This window comes from Neophocaena asiaeorientalis, unplaced genomic scaffold (genome assembly GCF_003031525.2).
Source record: "Neophocaena asiaeorientalis asiaeorientalis breed wild unplaced genomic scaffold, Neophocaena_asiaeorientalis_V1.1 scaffold397, whole genome shotgun sequence".
NCBI lineage: Eukaryota > Metazoa > Chordata > Mammalia > Artiodactyla > Phocoenidae > Neophocaena > Neophocaena asiaeorientalis.
In genome coordinates, this window is record NW_020173231.1 from 124,813 (window position 1) to 146,269 (window position 21,457).

The 21,457-nt window shown below is 36.9% G+C and overlaps 1 protein-coding gene across 1 annotated transcript in view; it reads right to left on the reverse strand.

Moving 5' to 3' along the window:
- The window catches only part of ADGRA3 (adhesion G protein-coupled receptor A3), a 118,010-nt gene that overhangs the window by 41,268 nt on the left and 55,285 nt on the right, over positions 1 to 21,457 (reverse strand). Inside the window, exons 5-10 of the mRNA XM_024745560.1 lie at positions 19,559 to 19,630; positions 17,631 to 17,791; positions 15,789 to 16,002; positions 8,886 to 9,050; positions 5,767 to 5,968; positions 4,672 to 4,827 (exon numbers count right to left, since the gene is read on the reverse strand). Coding sequence (XP_024601328.1) covers positions 4,672 to 4,827; positions 5,767 to 5,968; positions 8,886 to 9,050; positions 15,789 to 16,002; positions 17,631 to 17,745 — 852 coding nt within the window. The 5' untranslated portion in view covers positions 17,746 to 17,791; positions 19,559 to 19,630. The remainder of the gene's footprint in view (positions 1 to 4,671; positions 4,828 to 5,766; positions 5,969 to 8,885; positions 9,051 to 15,788; positions 16,003 to 17,630; positions 17,792 to 19,558; positions 19,631 to 21,457) is intronic.

The following is a 21,457-nucleotide window of genomic DNA, read 5'->3' on the forward strand; positions in this document are numbered from 1 at the left end:
AAAAAAAAAGAATGTCTATATATGTGTGTGTGTGTGTGTGTGTGTGTGTATAACGGAATCACAAATTAATGCAACATTGTAAATCAACTATACTTCAATAAAAAAATAAAAAATTACATGTCAATGGCAGAGCTGCTGGGACTGGGGAAAAATTGATGCTTACTATGTTTCTAGTCAAGGCAATAAAGACAATTTTACAATTAACAGAAAGAAGAACATTTCCTCCAGGTAGACAAACTTGCTTTTATAAAAGAAATTCTTAGAACACGTGAAGAACACTGTTCAAGAGAGGCAGAGTGTAATGGGTGACACCCTCAGCCATATGTTCACAACAATGGAAAAGCTGAACTTCCAAGATTCCTCCATTTCTCCCAATGGAAGCAGATTCTGTTCTTTTCTGATTACAGAAACATTATGTGCATCTCATTTTCTGGAAGTATGAAGGTCTAAGTACTCTAGACAATTCTTATAAAAGTGAAAAATGCTAAAGGAAAAAAAGTTACCTTTTAAGTGCACCACTGTCAGTGAGAAAATAAAGGCTCCACCAGAGACTAACAGCAAAACAACAGGAATCCAAGGAGCTCTGAGGGTGAACTCAGCTGATCACCGACTATGTTTTGACTTCCATGCAGGGCCTAGGCCCCGCCAACACAGGCCTAACAGGAGAAGACCACTGTGTAAAGCTGATAACCCAAAGGAGACACCCCCAGGGTCAGTGCAAACCAGCATTAAATTAGCCTCAAGAAAGGAAGGGAATGGCAAGGAGACTTGAAACTTCCCTGTCTTGACCCTCGCATGAGGTGGGAGGTGAAAAAATCTCTTCCCTGACAATTTGTCAACACAAATCAACCTTCACACAGGACTGAAAGCCGAGTTCACCTTTTTTCTGTGGTCTGTAAAACCTCAAGAGAACAACTAATTTCAAAGTGACCCCCTTAACCCCGATATTGCCCCTCGGCTCTTAGCAGCAGCACATAAATATCACGCTTAATAATGATACATTAGAGCATTCTCATTAAGACCGCTCATCACCAACATGTATCAGCACTGCTCTGGAGGTCCTCACCAACGTATATACAACCAGAAAAAAAGAAAGATGTATTTTATATAGGAACAGAGAAACCAGCTGTTCTTTCCTGGTGACATAATTGTCTACAAAATCCCACATAACCAACTACAAAATTATATGAATTCCCAGACACGAGGTCCACATGTTTTTTAAAAAAACCATAATCAAGGAAAACAACATGGACGAGGTATTTTATGATATTAAGGACTTAGAATTCATTTGGGTGATATAATGACAGTATCATGGTTCTATTTTAAAATTCCTTATAATTAAAAAAAATTATGGATGAAATGTGACATCTAAAATTTGCTATTAAATGTTCCAGCAATGAAAAAGACAGAAAGATACAGAGAGTGAGACAGAGAGAGAGAAGGTGGAAGGGATAGAAGACAAAGGAGATGAGCGGATAGGAGAGATGAAACAAGATTGGTAAATACTGAAAATTGTTGAAGCTTTGTGAAAGGTATTTTTTAAAAGTATTAATAATAACATTCCTTCTCCTATGTTTTTGGCATTTTCCAATTAAAAAAAAGTTTCTGGAAAGTTTTTAAAAAGTTAAACACAAAGAGAACTTTTTTAAAAAAGCAAGATAAGGATGGAAAATGAAGATTCTACACTGGTTCTCAGAGCCTGTGCCAAAGACTTGTGGCCCAGTATCACCTGGAATTTGTAGAAATGCCAATTCTCAGACTCCCTCACAGACCTACTGAATCAGAACCTCAGGGCATGGGGCCTACCAGTCTGTGTTTAACAAACCTTCCAGGTGATCATGACACACACACACATTTGAGAAACCATGTGGTGGAAGGATCAAAAGGCCAGAAGCTGGCTCTTTGAAAATCTTTACAGAAAAGTCTGACAAGTAAGATGAAGGAATAAAACATTAAAAATACCGAAAATGAAAAGGAAACATAACCATCAATACTGAAGTGATTATGTCTTAAAATGAATAAATGAAAGAACTTTACATTTTAAAAAATCTGTACATAAAAATGCAGTAAATTAGCATTAAGGTGCATGCCTCACTCACATATTTAAAATGAGAGCACAGGAAGGAGACTATACCATGTAACCAACTCTAATCTTCATAGACTTTCTCATCTTCTGAAATGGATATACATTTGTTTTCACAAGAGAAATCACTATCGTAAATATGGAACAGACACTGCCTGACAGACAACCTTCAGCTCTTTTTAAAAGACCCCAGGAAACAAATCACTTAGATCTGGCAGTCTGATAGCTTCCAGCACCCACCTAAGACCATAGAGTACCACCCTGTGTTGGCTGGATTCAATCACAGGTTATTTTAGTTATAACAAAATCCACAGCAGAATAACTTTTTGGACATAATAGAAAAATCAATTTAATTGTTTGTCCAATTATGCTATATGCATTTAAGGATACCTCAGCATAATTTTACGCAGTGGTAATTAACTTAAAATGAAGCCCTTAAGCCTCATGGTTGCCTCTTAATATAGTAATAAACAGTGAAAGCAATGGCCTGTAGTCTAAGTTTCCAAAGAATCAGATATCTGTCACTGCATCATAGGTAGTATTACATTTAGACCTCAATTGTTCAATCCTGAATAATTTTCCTGTTTCTTCTATTTATACTTAAGAAGTTGCCATCATTTGTTTCCAAAGATGATTAAAATTTTACCTCCTATGTTAGCCAGTGAAAGTGACAGCAAGCTCCTTCAAACTAAGTTTGTAGATAAGTAACTAAAGCAGTCTCGTGATTTTTTTTTAAGGACCTCTTTCGTAGTCTCTGAGATCATAATAATGTTTAATGTCCCAACCCTATAAAAAGTATATCCTAGCTTTGCAATGATTCTGCAAAACAGTTTCACCTATATTTCTCACTTGCACACACAAACTTTGCACGTTACACAGGGCAAGTATCATCCCCCATTTTAAAAACAAAGGGCCCGTGGTTAATAACTCACGAACCAGGTCCACTTTCAGTCCTCAACAAGATGCTTCCCCCTAAGAACATACTAAAGCAGCAGACCATTTTTTCCACACACCAGCAGACATGGTGGAATGTACCGCATTGCTCTTCCCGAGTTGGGAGGTGTGCAGAAGTCCCTCACACCAAAACAGGGCAGCATGGGAATAAACATCTATTACATGATGGCAAAATCTTTCTCCAGGTCCACATTCCAAATGTCATTCCAATTACTCTAGTGACCACCTTCCATGAATGACTTCTAATCATGTGGGCAGCTAACCTGTGATTATAATCAACAAGGGAGAGCAGTATTACCACAGAAGCAGAATTCACACGGCTCCTCCCAGGGCTAGAAAAATTTACCATGCGAAGCAGGCTGTGGCCCAAAGACACAATCAAGCAAGAGAACTGTTCATTAGGAAACTGTGCTCTGAAGTTCAGATAACAACACAGAAATGCTAACTCATCGTCAACTGGTCCGTTGACCTGAATCCTATTTACATACATGTCACTATTTTCTTTCCTTTAACAGCTACATCACATCAAGTAAAGTACCTAATGTACTAGGGCTGCAGTTTCAAAACTTACGACCAAAATGCAAGATATTAATAGATACTATACAAAAAAAATTCCTTGGTTAAATGATTTAAGGAAGAAGGCATATTACTTACCTTTTTGCACATTAATGAATCTGAGATGTCCCACATAAAGAAATACATTAGACTTTGTTTAGTCCAGTCTTTTCCCTACAGTACTTTTGGAATACAATGACAGGGCAACACTGTACTAGAAAGTAAATGTTATACAGCAGAAACTTCTGGATTAGACAGCCAAGGTTCTTGGGTTCTGTTTTCAGCCCTGCACTAACCTAACTGAAAAACCTTAGGTACATCATTTAATTTTCTCTGGGCTTCAGTGTATGACCTAATCTAAGTTTCTTCTACCTCTAAAATTCATTTTTATGTAAGTGATTTTATCACAAGAGCAACAGTTCATATAAAGCTCTCACCTAGCTGGAAACTTAAAGTTTAAGAATATGTTAATCTGCATCTAAAAACTCATTCGAAACATTATTTGCTGCTCATTCATTCTGAAAACCGTGGTTGTTGAAGTTTTCCCTTAAAGGATACCATGTGGACAAGCATATCACAGTTTTAACGTGGCCCCTTTTCAAAGCTATTAAATTTTCATAACTTGTGTATTTTAATCGCATGGAATTTTTTTTTAAGTTCCTAAAGTAGTCTTTCACTTCTCTAGGACATTCCAAAAGCAGTTAAGCAATTTAACACAAGATCTGGGGGCCTAAAACTCTCACTAAGAAGGATGGACACCTGACAGTGTGGAGAAGAGAAATCCCAGGCAGCCTGAGAGAAGCAGCCAGGCTGACCTACAACGTGGATGCAGGACGTCGCTTTCTCACAGGCTGGCTCTGCCCCATCACGGTAATTTCCAAGAACTGACAGTTCACCTCTACTCTTCCCAACAAGTCACTCTAATGGAGCATAGGTTTTTCAATGACAATTTTAGAAGTTAAAAGGTATATTTAGTTCAAATACAGCAAACATAAACAGCCTTTCAAAATACAGATTCAACCCTATCACATGACCATTTGCTGATATGCTATATGCTACAAATCTGAACCAGAAAATACCTCTTTTGATTTTTCCTCTTTAGTAAATCTTCCAAATTTCTCTATCATTTCAGCCACAAATATAACATCCATCTTGTCAGAAAAGTTGGCTGCTTCTACAGTGTAAGCCAATAATTGTCGGGCTGTGGCCACAGCGTTGGTAAGATTGAGGGGCATCTATATTAAAAAGGCAAAAAGAAGCACTTAGCAAAATGATGGACAAAATTTTGATATCTTACCTTTGCATTTCAAAACATGGCAATGAATTCAAATTTTTTATCATCTACTCACTATGACCTTCTTAAAGTGCTTTTCCAAAACTGAGAAGACTGAAATATTATTGGAAACTTACCTGAAGGAATTATTTTTAACTTGGAATGGAATATAACAGTACATAAATGGGCTACACAATCTCTTCATCTCTACCTAGCCAAATTCTATATATACTCAATTCCAATTGCCTAGTAACACCTTTCCTGAGTATTCCAGCCAGGAAGGATCAATATCTGGCCTGGAACTCCTGCCACATGGGAGCATGAATCACTTATCTGCCTCTTATCTGTACTGTCATGCACTGCCAGTAATGCTTCCCATTTGTTTATTTATTGACTTAAACACGACTCAGCACCAACCATTACAAAAAGGGTATATCAGGTGCAGAGGAACGTAAGAAAATGTGTAAGACACAGAAAGCACCTGCCAGCCGCTTATAATCTGCTATGGTTTAAAAAAAGACACACAGAAGCAGAGATAAGAAAAAGCATACGAATAGTACAAGTGCAACAAGGGATCACTTGTGACAAAGGATTTATAAAAGGAACTAAAGGGTAGCTTCCCAGGTGCATTTGAAGGATGGTTGGGATTTTGCCTGGAGATACAGATGATGAAGGTATTCGGGCAAAGGCACAGAGTCAGGTCGTAACTGGAAAGGAAGAGTGATGCCAGAGATGCCCTTCTCTGGTTGAGAAGGACAGGTCTGATCCCAAAGACACAGTCCACTGAAGTATAAACACCAAATCCTATGCTTTACTAGTATTAAAAAAAAAATCTTATGTATTTGGTGTGAGTACCACGTTTTATTAGCACCCTCGGCCAATCTGAAGACTTCCCAGTTACCTGATTAAACATATAAAGAACTCTAGTGACATCATTTGCATACTGGCAGCGAGAATAATCATCATCCGCCCAAAAGCCACCTCGATCACATCTGCGCCAGGCCTTTCTCTCATCCTGGGCGTTTCCGGGATAGATCCCACCGCTGTGGGTATTCCGAGCACACTGCAGATGTGCGGTAATGCCTGCCAGCGTTCTGGGCCACCTAGAGAGACGAAGACAAAATGGCCTAAGAGAACCTACGCTGACACTAGTAACAGCAGAGGAAAATCAAGGTTTAGAACATGTCACACAGAATCAGACAAAAATCAAGAACAAAACTCCTTTAATAATAAGGACCCCCCCAAAATTTTTTTAAGTTAAAATGGACTAAACCGTTTTAAGCTACCAGCCAAGTGTATTTTATTACCCTAACAGAATATTTTCCTAAAATATTCTAAATATAAACAGACAGGGAAATTGTATCTTACCCAGTAGAAAAGAAAACTGGTACACCAAATGGTCCTGCGTTTCTTTTTAATTACTGTTACTATATTGTTGGCTTATATAACCATTAGTTACATAAGGTCAGAATCTTATCCAATATAAATAGAATTTGCCCTTTCACAGAAGGAGAGTTAATATATGTGTAGAAAAGAGCTACCATAGCAGGCCCAAGACTGCTCTCCTTAGAAAGGCCTGCTTGCAATGCTGGTCCTTCGGTGGCACCTAGGAACTTGGGGCTCGGAGTGTTCCCATAAACAGTTAACTGGTAAAGGTGATTCACGGTACCTAGACTGTCTGGACAAGCAATATGGTGTATGCTAAGCACCTGCTTTCTTCCTGGGAGTCTGAAATTTTGGTATCAGGTAGGCAGAGGATGCCTACAGGACCAGCCCCCAACAAGAACTTTGGGTGCTGTGTCTCCAGTGGGCTTCCCTGGGCAGAAACACTATACAGAGGCTGCTGTCTTTTCAAGGCTGGAGGAGTAGTGAGCTCCGTGTGACCTTCCTGGGAGGCAGAGATAATCAAGAACCTTACACGTGGATCTCTCCAGAACCCACCTGTGTCTTTTTCCCTTATTATCCAGCTATGTATATTACTGTATCACTATATCTTAGATGTCACTACAGCTATACGCTGAATCCCATAAGTCCTTTTAGCAAACTTCTGCACTTGGCTGGGATGGCGGGGGGTGGGTCTTGGAGACATCCAATACCATATACAACCGAATTTATCTGGGTGAAGCCCAGATAAATTGTACAGTCACTGTGCAAGTGAAGTGACTACACTGACCTGCTGGTATGAATCAGCACTAACTGGATTGAGAGAAATCTTTGTTATTGGAGCTCTATTTCTCCAAAACTGGGAATGAAAATAACATATTTGATAATATGTTATATGTCATATATATATATATTACATATGAGTCAGTTATAGCTGACTCATAACATATGAACTGCTAAATTATAATATCAGCCACACCAAAACAGAATGCATTATGAAAAACTATATAAAAGATGAAGCAAGACTAAACTAAATCTTATTAATGCAGGGGAAGTTGTAACTGTATAATATCTTACGGAATGTCAAAAGATAAATAATTCATTAATCAGTTAAATGATTAGACTCTACTTCTATTTTTAAAAACGGAAAACCCTCCAAAACTATGAGTAAAAACAGAAAATCCACCATAAGCAGAAAACATACTATGACTATTTAATGAAGATGCTGAATTTAACAAAATTAACAAATGTTATATATTGCACTTTAACGTATACTTTAAATATTTAAGTATTATAGATGAACAGTTAATCCACATAAAAAACTTATCCATTGGCAATAATAAATTATGATTTCCACACATTCATGTCAAGAATTTTAAAAGGGGGAGGGGGAGGAGGACGAAAGGCAATTTTTAAAAAATCAATGGAGAAGTAGCTGAGGTAAAGATGTTATTGCTTCTTTACCTTTGACGTGAAAGATTAACACCAAAGGGTTTTTTTTCTTATCCTTAAAAATCAGACTTACAGCCACAAGGCAGCAATACCACCAATCATAAGACAGCTATAAACTGGGTATTCAACAATCTTTATGCTGCTTTACAGAGCTACGTATTTCCCTTCATTTATATTAACTATATAACTCATTGCTAAAATTCTAAACATAAAGAACTTTAGGTAAATAACATATTTAAAGATAATGTTTTAAAGCAACTTTGAAAGTAAGGAGAGTCTAAGGTAAAAGTTTTTAGCTCTCACAAATTCTAAACTTTCTACTAAAAAAATAGCAAACAAATCACAGTATTTAACCCATTCTGATCATCTTAACAGAGTCCAACACTAGTGGCTCCCCAGCTTTCAGACCACCCAACAGCCTTCCTTTCTCAAAGTCCCTCTTGCTTAATTGTCAGAAGAACCAAAGGGGAGGAAAAATGGTTATGTGTTTCTGCTAATTATGATGTCCACTTAACTGCCTACGGTTAAAAGTCAATTAGCACCACAAAACCTTCCAAAGGTCATCCAAAAAGAGCCCTTAAAAAAAAAACAGAAAAAAAAAAAAAAACCAGAAAATGCTATTAGCACACTATTTTAGTGGAATTTCCAAACTGTTTCCTAAAGTAGTGGTTCTTAACTTATACAACAAAACCACCTGATAAAAATTAACACTTCTCGGGCTTCCCTGGTGGTACAGCGGTTGAGAGTCCGCCTGCTGATGCAGGGGACACGGGCTCGTGCCCTGGTCTGGGAAGATCCCACATGCCTCGGAGCGGCTGGACCCATGAGCCAGGGCTGCTGAGCCTGCGTGTCCGGAGCCTGTGCTCTGCAACGGGAGAGGCCACAACAGTGAGAAGCCCGCGTACCACAAAAAAAAAAGAACGCTTCTGGCTCAACTTTCAGAGACTTATAAATCAATAGATCTCAGATAAAGTTCAGGCACCTGTTTTTACTTTTAATCTCCATAAATGATTCTGAAATCACTTATGGGTAGTCCTTAGATATATAAGGATATATATGTGAATACACATATATTTCTCAAATTTTCTTTCTGAGGACAGGAAACTGGTCACATATGTCTATGCCTTTGAGAATAAAAAGATGAGGGGCCAGTCAGCCCTTTCCAGCACTCTCCATGTCACTGACCTGAAATCCCCTTTATTGTTTACCACCCTCTCGGGAGGACAGTACTGTGCAGAGCTTTCTAAGACCACAATATCGACGGTTCTTGTATTGTTCCCACGTTTGGACTGGACATGGCAGCCCCAATTTCCAGTCGATCCAGCCTGAATATTAGAAATGGTTAGGGCACTGCATGAAGAAAGAGTTTAAAGAGAGAGAAAATATGGTTAGGCAAGAAGGAAGACAACATGTGCTTCGATCATTCTTTGAGCAAACATGAATGTATGCTGTAGGACAAGTGCTTGCTTGCTAGATTAAAAATAATAATAATAAAAAAAAAACCCCTCCATTTAAGTACTTCAGCAGCAAGTCAAGACAGGCAGGTAAAGGGAGACCTAAAATACTACGGTAAAAGCTATAGCAGAAGAATGAATGGAGTGGCACTGAGACGTCTCCCTCCAAGAAAAGGGAGGGCAGGCCACCAAAGGGAGCAGAAACCAAGTGCCAAGGCAGAAACATCATGGCACTTCCTTCAGCAAAACTAAAGGAAAGTCAATTTCTGTTTTGTATATAAGTTCATTTGTAACCTTTTTTTTTTTTTAGGTTACACATACAAGCAATAAAAACAGAAACAGACCCACAGACATAGAAAACAAACTTATGGTTACCAAAGGGGAAAGGGGGGAGGAGGGATAAATTAGGTGTTTGGGATCAGTATACACACACTCTTATATATAAAATAGTAACCAGCAGGGAACTTCACTCTGTATTCTGGAATAACCTATAAGGGAGAAGAATCTGAAATAGATACATGCATACACGTATAACTGAATCACTTTGCTGTACAACTGAAACTAACACATTATAAATAAACTATACTTCAATAAAAAAAGAAAAAAATCAAAAACAAAATAATTAAAAAAAAACTAATAGTTTCCAAGTTATATCTACCTTTTCAGATCCATACTCAAGCATGAAGAAGACTAATATTATGAAGTGTGTAATTAATATTTAAGATGAAATATTTTGTGGAAAAGGAGTTAAAACCTGTTAAGTCTCTAAAAAGATTTAATAAATTACCAATTAATGCTTTAACAAAAGTTGCTTTCCATTTAAAAGTACACTTCAACTTATAATAACAGCTATATTTCTAAAGAGCTGTCAGAAAATTCAACTTTCAAGATGAAATCATAATTCTCTAATATAAAACCTATTAATTAAAGAGCAAATGTCAGAACCTTCAATTAAACTTTATCCCCTCCCATGATCTACTATACTTTGCTTTCATGTAGATACAAATAAATCATTAGACATAAAGCATGTATAATTTTAATTAACTTAACAAAATAATGCCTTGAAATTAAAACACATTTTTCTAGCTTCCTAAAATCATTAATGGCTATACAACAACAAATATTCTAATAAAGACTTTGAGGCACTGTGATTCTGAACCAGAGAAAATATTTATCATCTTTACTAAGTTAGCAAACAAACTAAAACATTGAAATAAACATATTCAAGGTAAAATGACACAGAAGAGTTTGACATTAAATTTAAATAACCAGAAAGTCTGTCAAACATTATACTTTGCATAACTCTAACGAACTAGGAAGTGTATAAAAATTTTTGGCAATAAAAAGCATTCCCTAATCCACAGATCCCCAAATTTTCTTGGTTCATGGTTCCTTCACTGACTAGATAACTTCCACAATGCCCCTAGCCTCAAAGAAACACCTAGGGTGAAAGCAATCTACAGATTCAATGCAATCCCTATCAAACTACCAATGGTATTTTTCACAGAACTAGAACAAAAAATTTTACAGTTTGTATGGAAAAAAAAAAGACCCCAAATAGCCAAAGTAATCTTGAGAAAGAATAATGAAGCTGGAGGAATGAGGCTCCCTGACTTCAGACTATACTACAAAGATATAGTAATCAAGACAGTATGGTACTGCACAAAAACAGAAATGTACATCAATGGAACAGGATAGGAAGCCCAGAGATAAACCCATGCACATATGGTCACCTTATCTTTGATAAAGGAGGCAGGAATGTACAGTGGAGAAAGGACAGCCTCTTCAATAAGTGGTGCTGGGAAAACTGGACAGGTACATGTAAAACAATGAAATCAGAACACTCCCTAACACCATACACAAAATAAACTCAAAATGGATTAAAGACCTAAATGTAAGGCCAGACACTATCAAACTCATAGAGGAAAACATAGGCAGAACACCCTATGACATAAATCACAGCAAGATCCTTTTTGACCCACCTCCTAGAGAAATGGAAATAAAAATAATAATAAACAAATGGGACCTAATGAAACTTCAAAGCTTTTGTACAGCAAAGGAAACCATAAACAAGATGAAAAGACAACCCTCAGAATGGGAGAAAATATTTGCAAATGAAGCAACTGACAAAGGATTAATCTCCAAAATTTACAAGCAGCTCATGCAGCTCAATAGCAAAAAACAAACAACCCAATCCAAAAATGGGCAGAAGTCCTAAATACACATTTCTCCAAAGAAGAGATACAGATTGCCAACAAACACATGAAAGGATGCTCAACATCACTAATCATTAGAGAAATGCAAATCAAAACTACAATGAGGTATCACTTCACACCGGTCAGAATGGCCATCATCAAAAAATCTACAAACAATAAATGCTGGAGAGGGTGTGGAGAAAAGGGAACCCTCTTGCACTGTTGGTGGGAATGTAAATTGATACAGCCACTATGGAGAACAGTACGTAGGTTCCTTAAAAAACTAAAAGTAGAACTACCATATGACCCAGCAATCCCACTTCTGGGCATATACCCCGAGAAAAACAATTCAAAAAGAGTCACGTACCACAATGTTCACTGCAGCACTATTTACAATAGCCAGGACATGGAAGCAACCTAAGTGTCCGTTGACAGATGAATGGATAAAGAGGATGTGGCACATATATACAACGGAATATTTCTCAGCCATAAAAAGAAATGAAACTGAGTTATTTGTAGTGAGGTGGATAGACCTAGAGAGTCAATAAGCCAGTCAGAGTGCAGTAAGCCAGAAAGAGAAAAATAAATACCGTATGCTAACACATATATATGAAATCTAAAAAAAAAAAAATGGTTCTGATGAACCTAGGGGCAGGAGAGGAATAAAGACGCAGACGTAGAAAATGGACTGGAGGACACGGTGCAGGGGAGGGTAAGCTGGGACAAGTGAGAGAGTAGCATTGACGTATATACACTACCAAATGTAAAACAGATAGCTAGTGGGAAGCAGCCGCATAGCACAGGGAGATCAGCTCGGTGCTTTGTGACCACCTAGAGGGGTGGAATAGGGAGGGTAGGAGGGAGATGCAAGAAGAAGGGGGTATGGGGTTATATGTATGCGTAGAGCTGATTCACCTTGTTATACAGCAGAAACTAACACAACATTGTAAAGCAATTATACTCCAATAAAGATGTTAAAAAAATGCAATTAACAGAATAAAATAGAAAAACAAAAAAAAACCTAGGGTGGTTCCAGTGACTAAATGCAATCCTAAAACTGTGTATATATGTCCTAATAACTTAGTAGCCATTTGAAAAAAAACACACATCAATTAAAATAAGCATTTCATTCTTAACCACAACTACTTCCTAATGGGTTGTGCATGCCTATTGGGCACTCCAAAATTAATCAAACATTAGATACAGATCAAACAGTGATATCCATAATTCCTTGTTCAAAAATTATTTTCACACACTACTTTCTTTGCACCATAGTAACTGTCAAAATCCCATTATCTAAAGTATGGCACCAGCAAAAGGGATGCAGCATCATGTAAATTCAACACCCTAACTGCCTGGAGCTGGTAGCTGTGTCGTGTCTCACTTATGTCCAGTATCACTATGCTCAAACACTTATAATACCACACAGCACCTCCGTTAACACACTGTGGCACCCCAGGACACATTGGCATACCCTCTGGGGAAAACGGTCCTAACCCAACTTTTAGCAATACCTTCAATGTCTAAAACCAATTATCGGAATAAATTTTTCAGGAATCCTCAACACGACATATTAGGAGATTTAAGGAGAAGGAGGTAGCTTCAATTTCAGTGTCTAGGAAAAATACAAACTCTGATTCTTACTAAAAGGATCGACATGAGGAGACCAATGAAGAATCAAGAGCTGTATAAGGTAAACCAGTCCAATAACCACATATTTCCTTTTCCTACAACTTCTTTATTATTCTGGGATTAACTCTGTGTAAAGGACTTCTCAGTCTTCATATGAAAGATTTTCACTTTGGTAAGTGTCCCTACCAACAAAAAAATGTTAGGTGAAGTTGCTATCCTTAGAATTAATTTTTTTGTAATGCTAAAGGAATTTAGATTAATTTAAACATGACTTACAGAAATAAATTTATAAAGTAAATCTAGTTACTTTACAGCTACAAAATTTAAGAGTTAAATTAAAGCTCTTGGAACTATATTCAATATCCTGTGATAAACAATAATGGAAAAGAATATGAAAAAGAATAATATACATATAATTCAGTCACTTTGTTGTAGAGCAGAAATTAACACAACACTGTAAATCAACTATACTTTTCAATAAATTTAAAAAAAAATAAGGCTCTTTTATTCAGAAAAGGGTTCTATTACATTTTTAAAGCTTTATTGTTGTATTATATGTCAATTATTGTCTACTCAGAAAATAAACTGCTTAAAATATACAATTTGGGGACTTCCCTGGTGGCACAGTGGTTAAGAATCTGCCTGCCAATGCAGGGGATACAGGTTCTATCCCTGGTCCGGGAAGATCCCACATCCCGCGGAGCAACTAAGCCCGTGCGCCACAACTACTGAGCCCATGGGTCTGCGTGCCATAACTACTGAAGCCGAGCGCCTACAGCCTGTGCTCCGCAACAAGGGAAGCCACTGCAATGAGAAGCCCACGCACCACAACGAAGAGTAGCCCCTGCTCGCCGCAGCTTTCGCGGCAACCAAGACCCAACGCAGCCAAAAAAATACATATATATACAATTTGGTAAGTTTTGACATATGTATACACTTGTGAAATTATCACACAGTAAAAATAATGTAACAATTAGAATCTTCTCACTAGAACTTAATATTAAGTGCAAAGAACATTTAAAAAACTTTCCTAACAATCTTATCCCCTAATAAAAGACTCTGCTTCTGGTAATAGCAGAGTGGCTCCTATCAAACCACCCTCCCTGCAATTAACAGTTAGTTATAAGCTGTGAACAAAACTACAAAATGATAACTATCTGAACACATGGAGAGTGATCCAAAGCAAGCAGAAACCAAAGAGGACCTGACAGTAGGAAGAAGGGAATGGCAGTGGGGAGTAACCAGGAAATTTTTTAAATGGTTTTTGCCCAAGGGCAGGCATTAATCAAATAGAAACTCAAAATCTTACTGGTTGAAAAGTCAGAGGACAGAGGTAGAAAGGAGCCTGGCTGGAAGCCCAAACTTCTGCATATAAAATCCACCCAGCTCTTTAACTGACCCTGACCTCCATGCAGACAGGGCAAACACCAAGCAGATTTCAGTGGCTGCCTAATACAGAAAAGCCTCTAGGAGTCTGAATTTAACCAAGGTAACTGTTCAATGAAACAAAACTAGCTGTCTTGAGAAGAATACAAAGGAATCCAGAGTCAGGGGTTAGCAAACTTTTTCTTTGAAGGCCAGATAGTAAATACTTTAGGCTTTGCTGACCAAGAAGCAACACTGAGAATATTATGTAGGTACTTTTATAACCATTTGAAATGTAACCATTTAAAACTATAAAAAAACATTCATAGGCCAGATTTGTCCCATAAGCTGTACTCTGTCTACTTTTCTATAGCAAATTATTCACAATGTCCAGGATACAATCCAACGTTACCAGACATATAAATATTTTTTAAATAGGGAAATATAAACCATATTCATAAGAAAAATAGTCAAGGTGATGATCCCAAGATGACCCAGATACTGGAATATGAAAGCAAGGATTTAAGGGTATCTACTATAAAAGTTAAAAGACACGAATGAAAATATGCTTCTAACAGACAGTTAGGAAATCTCAGAAGAGAAAGAAATATTTTAAAATAGAATATTCGAACCTCAAAATTCCCAAACCTGAGTCTCAACTCAGACAGCTTTTAGTTTCTTGGTAATTTTTTCATGATGCTTTTGTAATACTACCCTAAAGTGCCCCAGGAGAGAGTTGAGAAACTACAGATCTACTCTTCAATATTCAAGCTGAGGTCTATCTTTATGAAATTGGTAGGAAGGAAAGACAGAGAGAGATGGAAAAAGGCTTGGAGAGATACAGAGACAGAAAGAGAGAGAGGCAGAGAGAAGGAAAGAGAAAATTCAATACCTACATATTAAGATTTTACCAAAATAAAATATGATGTGATAACATATTTATTTTTATCCTGTTTCTTGTACTTTAAGTTCATTCAAATTAACTATTGCTGTGCTTGCACCAATCGTGGGTTGACAGGTGTTATATTCTTTTATACTAGTGGGGTGAAAAAAGGAAGTATCTTAAAATGCTACATTAATCTTAAGACAGTGAAAATTAGGTGATTCCCAAAAGTGAAATTCTAAGCTTATTAGTAGCAGGAAATTGTCAGAAATTAAGTATGGCACTAAAAGTTTACATTTTTTCCTCTTGAGACTTTAAACAAAAAGTCTCTCACTTTTAAACAGTGTTTCCCTTTTATCCTATGTTTTTTTCCTCCAAAACTGGATGGAAAAGATAGCTATTTAATTTTAGAAGATAAGTAACAATCAGGAAAAGAAATGTCAGAAGTTTTCTTTTCTAAATGCAAGAAGGCAACATATTCATTCAAATTCTAACTGAACAGTACAATTCTGAAATGATAAAATCCACAGAGACAATTTCTCATCTAAAAAAAGTTTACCTTGCAATCAATGAGCAGTTGTGAATCATGTTCTTTTCAACAAAGATACCTTGGGATTCATCAGTTTCCACTATTCGCCCATCCTGATACCATAACACTTGCATGTCTTGATCAATATATGAAGCCATGCATTGGAAAGGAAGGCTGTCTCCTTCAAACACAACTTGACGATGAGATGGAGTCATGTAGAAAGATGGTAATTCAAGGGGAGGATCTAGAGACAGTAAAATAAAGACTCAGTTAACAAATACAATACTATATTCACACTCCAAAGTTTAAAATTATAGAAATTCTAATTGAAATTTTAAAAATGGAAAAACAAATTCATCAGTAATCAGCATTCTAATGTTAGTATCAACAAAGCTATAACTGAATTAAGAGGGTCCAAGATGAAAACACCGTTAAGTAAAATTTAAATGAAACCATTTCATATCAACTTTTACAAAGCTGATATATTTCCTTCCAGTAAGAAAAATAAAAGAAATTTTAACTACATATGCAAAAATGTACACAAATCTCTTGGCTCATTAAAAGCCTTTAAAATATTTAGTCCCTTTGTCTAACGTAATAATTCTACTTTTAGTAGTATTCTATCCTAAATAGCTAATATGTAAAGATGTACACAAGGAAATTAATCCTTTTAATGTTTATAGAGTGAGAAATTATTAACCTAAATCTGCAGTAATAAGGAAATTGCTATGGCTACATCTCTGCAAAGAAAAAATAAAAGTTATGGCCACATCTACATAATGGATTGGTATGCATCTCTTATATGATGAGGAAACAAGTTTACACCATTTCCAGTTACAAAAGGTTACAAAATAACATTAGAGTATGATATTTTGGACAAAACATAATAAAAAGGTATAGAAGATGATACACCAAGGTATCCTTGACATTAGCTACCTATGAGTGATAAGAATTAAGTATGGGCTTTTTTTCTTCTTTTAGTTTTTCATTTTTCCCCCAGCTTTATGGAGGTATAACTGACAAAACTGTAAGTTATTTAAAGTGTACACCAAGGTAATTTGATATATGTACACATTATTTCTTTTCATAAATCTTTAATCCAATGAGCATATTTTACATGTGAAACAATAATGATAATAAAAATAAATGGAAAAAACGGATACAGTTGTCTATTTTCAAACACAAAGACTAAACTAGAACCTACCTCTATCATTTTAAGGACTGTTTTTGGTTTTCTGTTTTTTGTTTTTCATTTAGCACATGGTAAATGTGTTATTTCCCTCAAGCCTTCAGATATTCTTAAAATTCATGATTTTCAATAGCTGCATACTATTTCACTGAATTGATGTGCCATAATTAAACCAATGCCCTAGTTTTGAGAATTTAGGATATGTTCACAAAGTCTGAAGATTTACACACATGGCTGATGATTTCTTAAGAATTAACCCCTACATGCAGAATTACTATATGAAGTTGTATCAATTCTTTAAGAACACCAATACCTATTGCCAAACTATCCTTCAAAAAGGCTGTATCAATTCACATCCCACCAACAAAAAGTGTGATTGTATCCTGAGATTTTATTACTATCAACAAATTCCCGATTTGCTGTTAGAAAATCTGAAGATCTATACTATTTATTGAAACTGGATTTCATAAAGAAAGCTGTTCAGAACCTAAGAACTTTAAACACCAATCGAAAAAATGTTTTTTAATCCAGCTGACTTGTCAGCAAAAACGAAATATTATCAAATCCATGAAGACTGACAGTTGTAATCAGTCCCAATGTGTAAACAGAACTCTGCAGTTTGTCAGGAAAAACAAGAGAGCAAGTAAAATACAGTTAACCCTTTCTCAGTTTGTCTTCCTTACCGCACGTCAACAACTCCTGCTTCACGCCTGTGACTGGCTGGGCCTGAAGAGACTTAGGATAAACACACCGTGTGTCCCGTACCGTGATGTTTCTCTCCTTCACCCAGCGATGCATCCACAGTATGTTACAATCACACAGCAGATACTCAGTCTGAAATTCTCTGTAGCATACAAAATGCAATGTAGAGGTTACAGTGAATGAATTAAATCGCATTTTTGCTTTATGTTGGCTTTACCCTTTGGGTGGCAAGCACATTCCTGCTCACTCTTACCATGCTACGGCACATACTGTACCATCAGGAGACTGGTTATGGTCTCCTCTCCCTTGAGATGACGCCAAATGCCTGACCCCAGCTCCCTTCCCCACTGATTCGGGCAGTGACTCCAGTTTCAATCAACGTTGGTACGTGAACAAAATCTATTCCTCATCTACGTAACAAACTCCTGAAGCCCAGGGTACTGGAATACCACATCCCCATCCTTTGTGTCTATCAAACTGTTACCCTTTCATCAAGTCTGTGGCACAAATACTGGATCTTGAAGCCTTCCCCAACTTTTCCAGCATCACTGCCATGTTCTTGGCTTAAATACCTGCAAACTCTGTTAGTTCTGGCAACATACAGCAATATATGACTGTTTCACATGGTTATATCCTGTTTATCTGACTAGGATGACTGGCTGACTTCTAATTCCTAAGCACCAACTTCTGGTCAGTTTCCAGCACGATCAGTTATAAACACCGGCAATTTTGCCCAATTTTTGGATGAAAATGCTTCCTACATTGCTGCTATCCAGGGTCTCAAAAGCCAGATTATTTTTACAGCCTTTATTTCCTAAACTTCACAGAAATGGCTGACATGAGCCCACTAAAAGGAGATGTTTGCACTAAAAAGCAGTTTTCTGGATAAGAACCGTAGCAGTACCAAAAAGACCAGATAGAGTTTGATGCCGTGTGATTCTAGAAGTACATACATATGTCTGCCATGGGGAGAAGCACCGTGAGCGCCTAATCTATCAGCTACATCCCAATGAAAACTGCTAAATGAGATTGAAATGATAAATTTAGAAAACGAAAGATGAGGAGGAGGGAAGGGAAAAAAGGGAAGAAGTCAGCATACATCAAACAGAGACATCTGGCAGGGAAGACATTTTTCACTGGAAAAAGAGACTCAAGCCCATATGTTGTTATATACCATAAAAATGTAAAAAACATTATATTTAACTGTAATTCCAACAGAAATCATTATAACTTATACTTTGAAATATATTAAGGTTTATCTGAAAATACAGTTAGCTTCAAAAGTAACTCCTATACAATCTCGCACTTAATAAAACTGTATTTTGGGGGGAAAAAAATCAGCCAGTTCTAAAGCTACAGAGAATTATGTAAATATGACCTTACGCTGACTTCATAAAGCAGGCATTCTATGTAAGCATGCCTAGAAATGTCAGTAATAAGTTGTGAATTCAGTTTGGGGGATGGAGTTACAGGATAAAATTAAATCACTAAAGCATAACATAGTCTTAACCATAAATTCTTTTTTTTTTTTTTTTTTTTTTTTGGGAGGGAAGCCCTATAAATTCTTCATAGGGAGGGAGGCATATTTTATACTTCGGGAATTTAATTAGCTGAACAAAATATTTTCTGATTTGGAAATACAAAGAGAAAAAATTACCAATTTATTTACTTTAAATACAAATTAGAGAGATAGAGTAGTATTCTAAGGAGAAAATGGTTTGTCCCAGCCTGAAACACATTATTAAGGTTTATGGTATGTTTTTCAATGTGAATGCAAGTTCTCAAGTGAGATTCTAATTATTGCAAAATCACAAGCTTTTCCTATAAAGTCTCTTAAGCCATATAATAACTTTTTAATTTTAAAACACTAAAATATATTTACTAAAACAGGAGAAAAATTCTTACTTACAAAGATCGTAAAGAGCCAAGATAATCAAAAGTTCCTTGAGATAATGATGAAAACAAATTCCCTGAAAGGTTCCTGGAAAAAAGGAAATAATTACACTTTAAGAAATGCTAACAATTATATACCATTTTATCTATTTTATATTTCCTAAAATGTCCTATCATTAACTACTGTTATAAAGAATTTATGAAAGTTGTTTTAAATCTTATGAAGAGAAACATCTAGTAAATATTTTCTCCAAAGTTGAAGAAGAAAATTGTTCTTAACCTTATATAAGGCAGTAAACAAAATTATTTAAAATTACTGCTGGATAAGGATTTTTCTATCAAATATCATGTGAACCTCAAAGCTGACGTCCTGAACTAGATCTTCAGTCATACTCTCATTGAAACAAGAATTATTCTTCATGTGTTCACTCAGTATCACATAAGAAAGCAAAAATTTTAAAAAACATGGAAAAGGAGGGTCTGAAGGGCCAGCAACAGCTGACAGTAACCCAGTAAAATACGTTGGCAGAGTGAAATGAGTCCAGGGTTTAAGACGAAAGACTTGGGATAGAATTCCGTGTTGGCTTTGGGCAAATTACTTAACCTCTCTCGTTTCCCCCTGTATCATGGCTTTAATACCTAAACACTTGCAGAGTTTTGTATGAATTGCAGAACAACTTATGCTGCAATATGAGTAGTTTGTTACACCCATCATGCTTTGACCAAATCATTTTTTGTGATTTCTTCCATGCTTGACTATAAGCTCCAGGAGAAGAAGGACTTGTGTGTCTTATTTACTGGGGTACCTCTGTCAGCTAGTAACAAACTGGGGTATATAGTAGGTGCTCAATTGTGGTGGCTAACTGTTCAGACCCCACCTTTAGGAGGCGCTAATAAGGACTCTGGGAAAATGGCAGCATGGTCCAACCATCACAAGATCTTTTCTGTGCCTATTGTAGTAACAAGAATGATAAAATTTTGGGACTCCCCTTGTGGCACAGTGGTTAAGAATCCACCTGCCAGTGCAGGGGACACGGGTTCGAGCCCTGGTCCAGGAATATCCCACATGCCACAGAGCAACTACACCCGGGCACCACAACTACTGAGCCTGTGCTCTAGAGCCCGTGAGCCACAACTACTGAGCCCTCGTGCCACAGCACACCTAGAGCTCGGGCTCCGTAAAAGAGAAGCCACTGCAATGAGAAGCCTGCGCACCACAACGAAGAGTAGCCCCTGCTCGCCGAGTAGCCCCTGCTCGCTGCAACTAGAGAAAGCCCACATGCGACAACGAAGACCCAATGCAGCCAAAAATAAATTTTAAAAAAGAATTAAAAAAAAAAAAGAATGATAATATTTGGACCTAGAGTTCTCAAGGAAGAAGTCCTGAGACCTGCAAGGAGGCCTGCCTCTCCTCCAGAGTCTGAGTTTCATCCTTCAAGTGTGGAAGAAAGTGACAATTGGGTAGATGGATTCTCCAGTGAGGAGAGGAAAGAGAATTGATGGGGGAGAGGTCAGCTGTTACCATGACACCTGCAGCAATGTATTCCTGGATGGGAAGACTTAATATTATACAAACACCAATCCCTCACAAATTAATATACTGATATAATGGATTTCAGTAAGAACATCACTGGATTCATTTTTATTGCCTTAGGATTTTTTTGATAGAAAAAAGGCTGGATAAAATCATTTTGATCTTCATAAAAGAATTGCCTAGGAACTTAAAAAACAAAAAGAATACTTGCAAATCAAAAGAACCATGAAAGCGATGCCCTTTTCTTTTTTGGCCTATCAGAGTGAATACTGAATGTGGTTTTCGAAAAGGGTACAGCTGATGGAGTGTAGATCACTGTAACATTTTAAGAAAGTAACCTAGATGCAATTAAAATGAACAACTATACTTTTATGAAGGTAC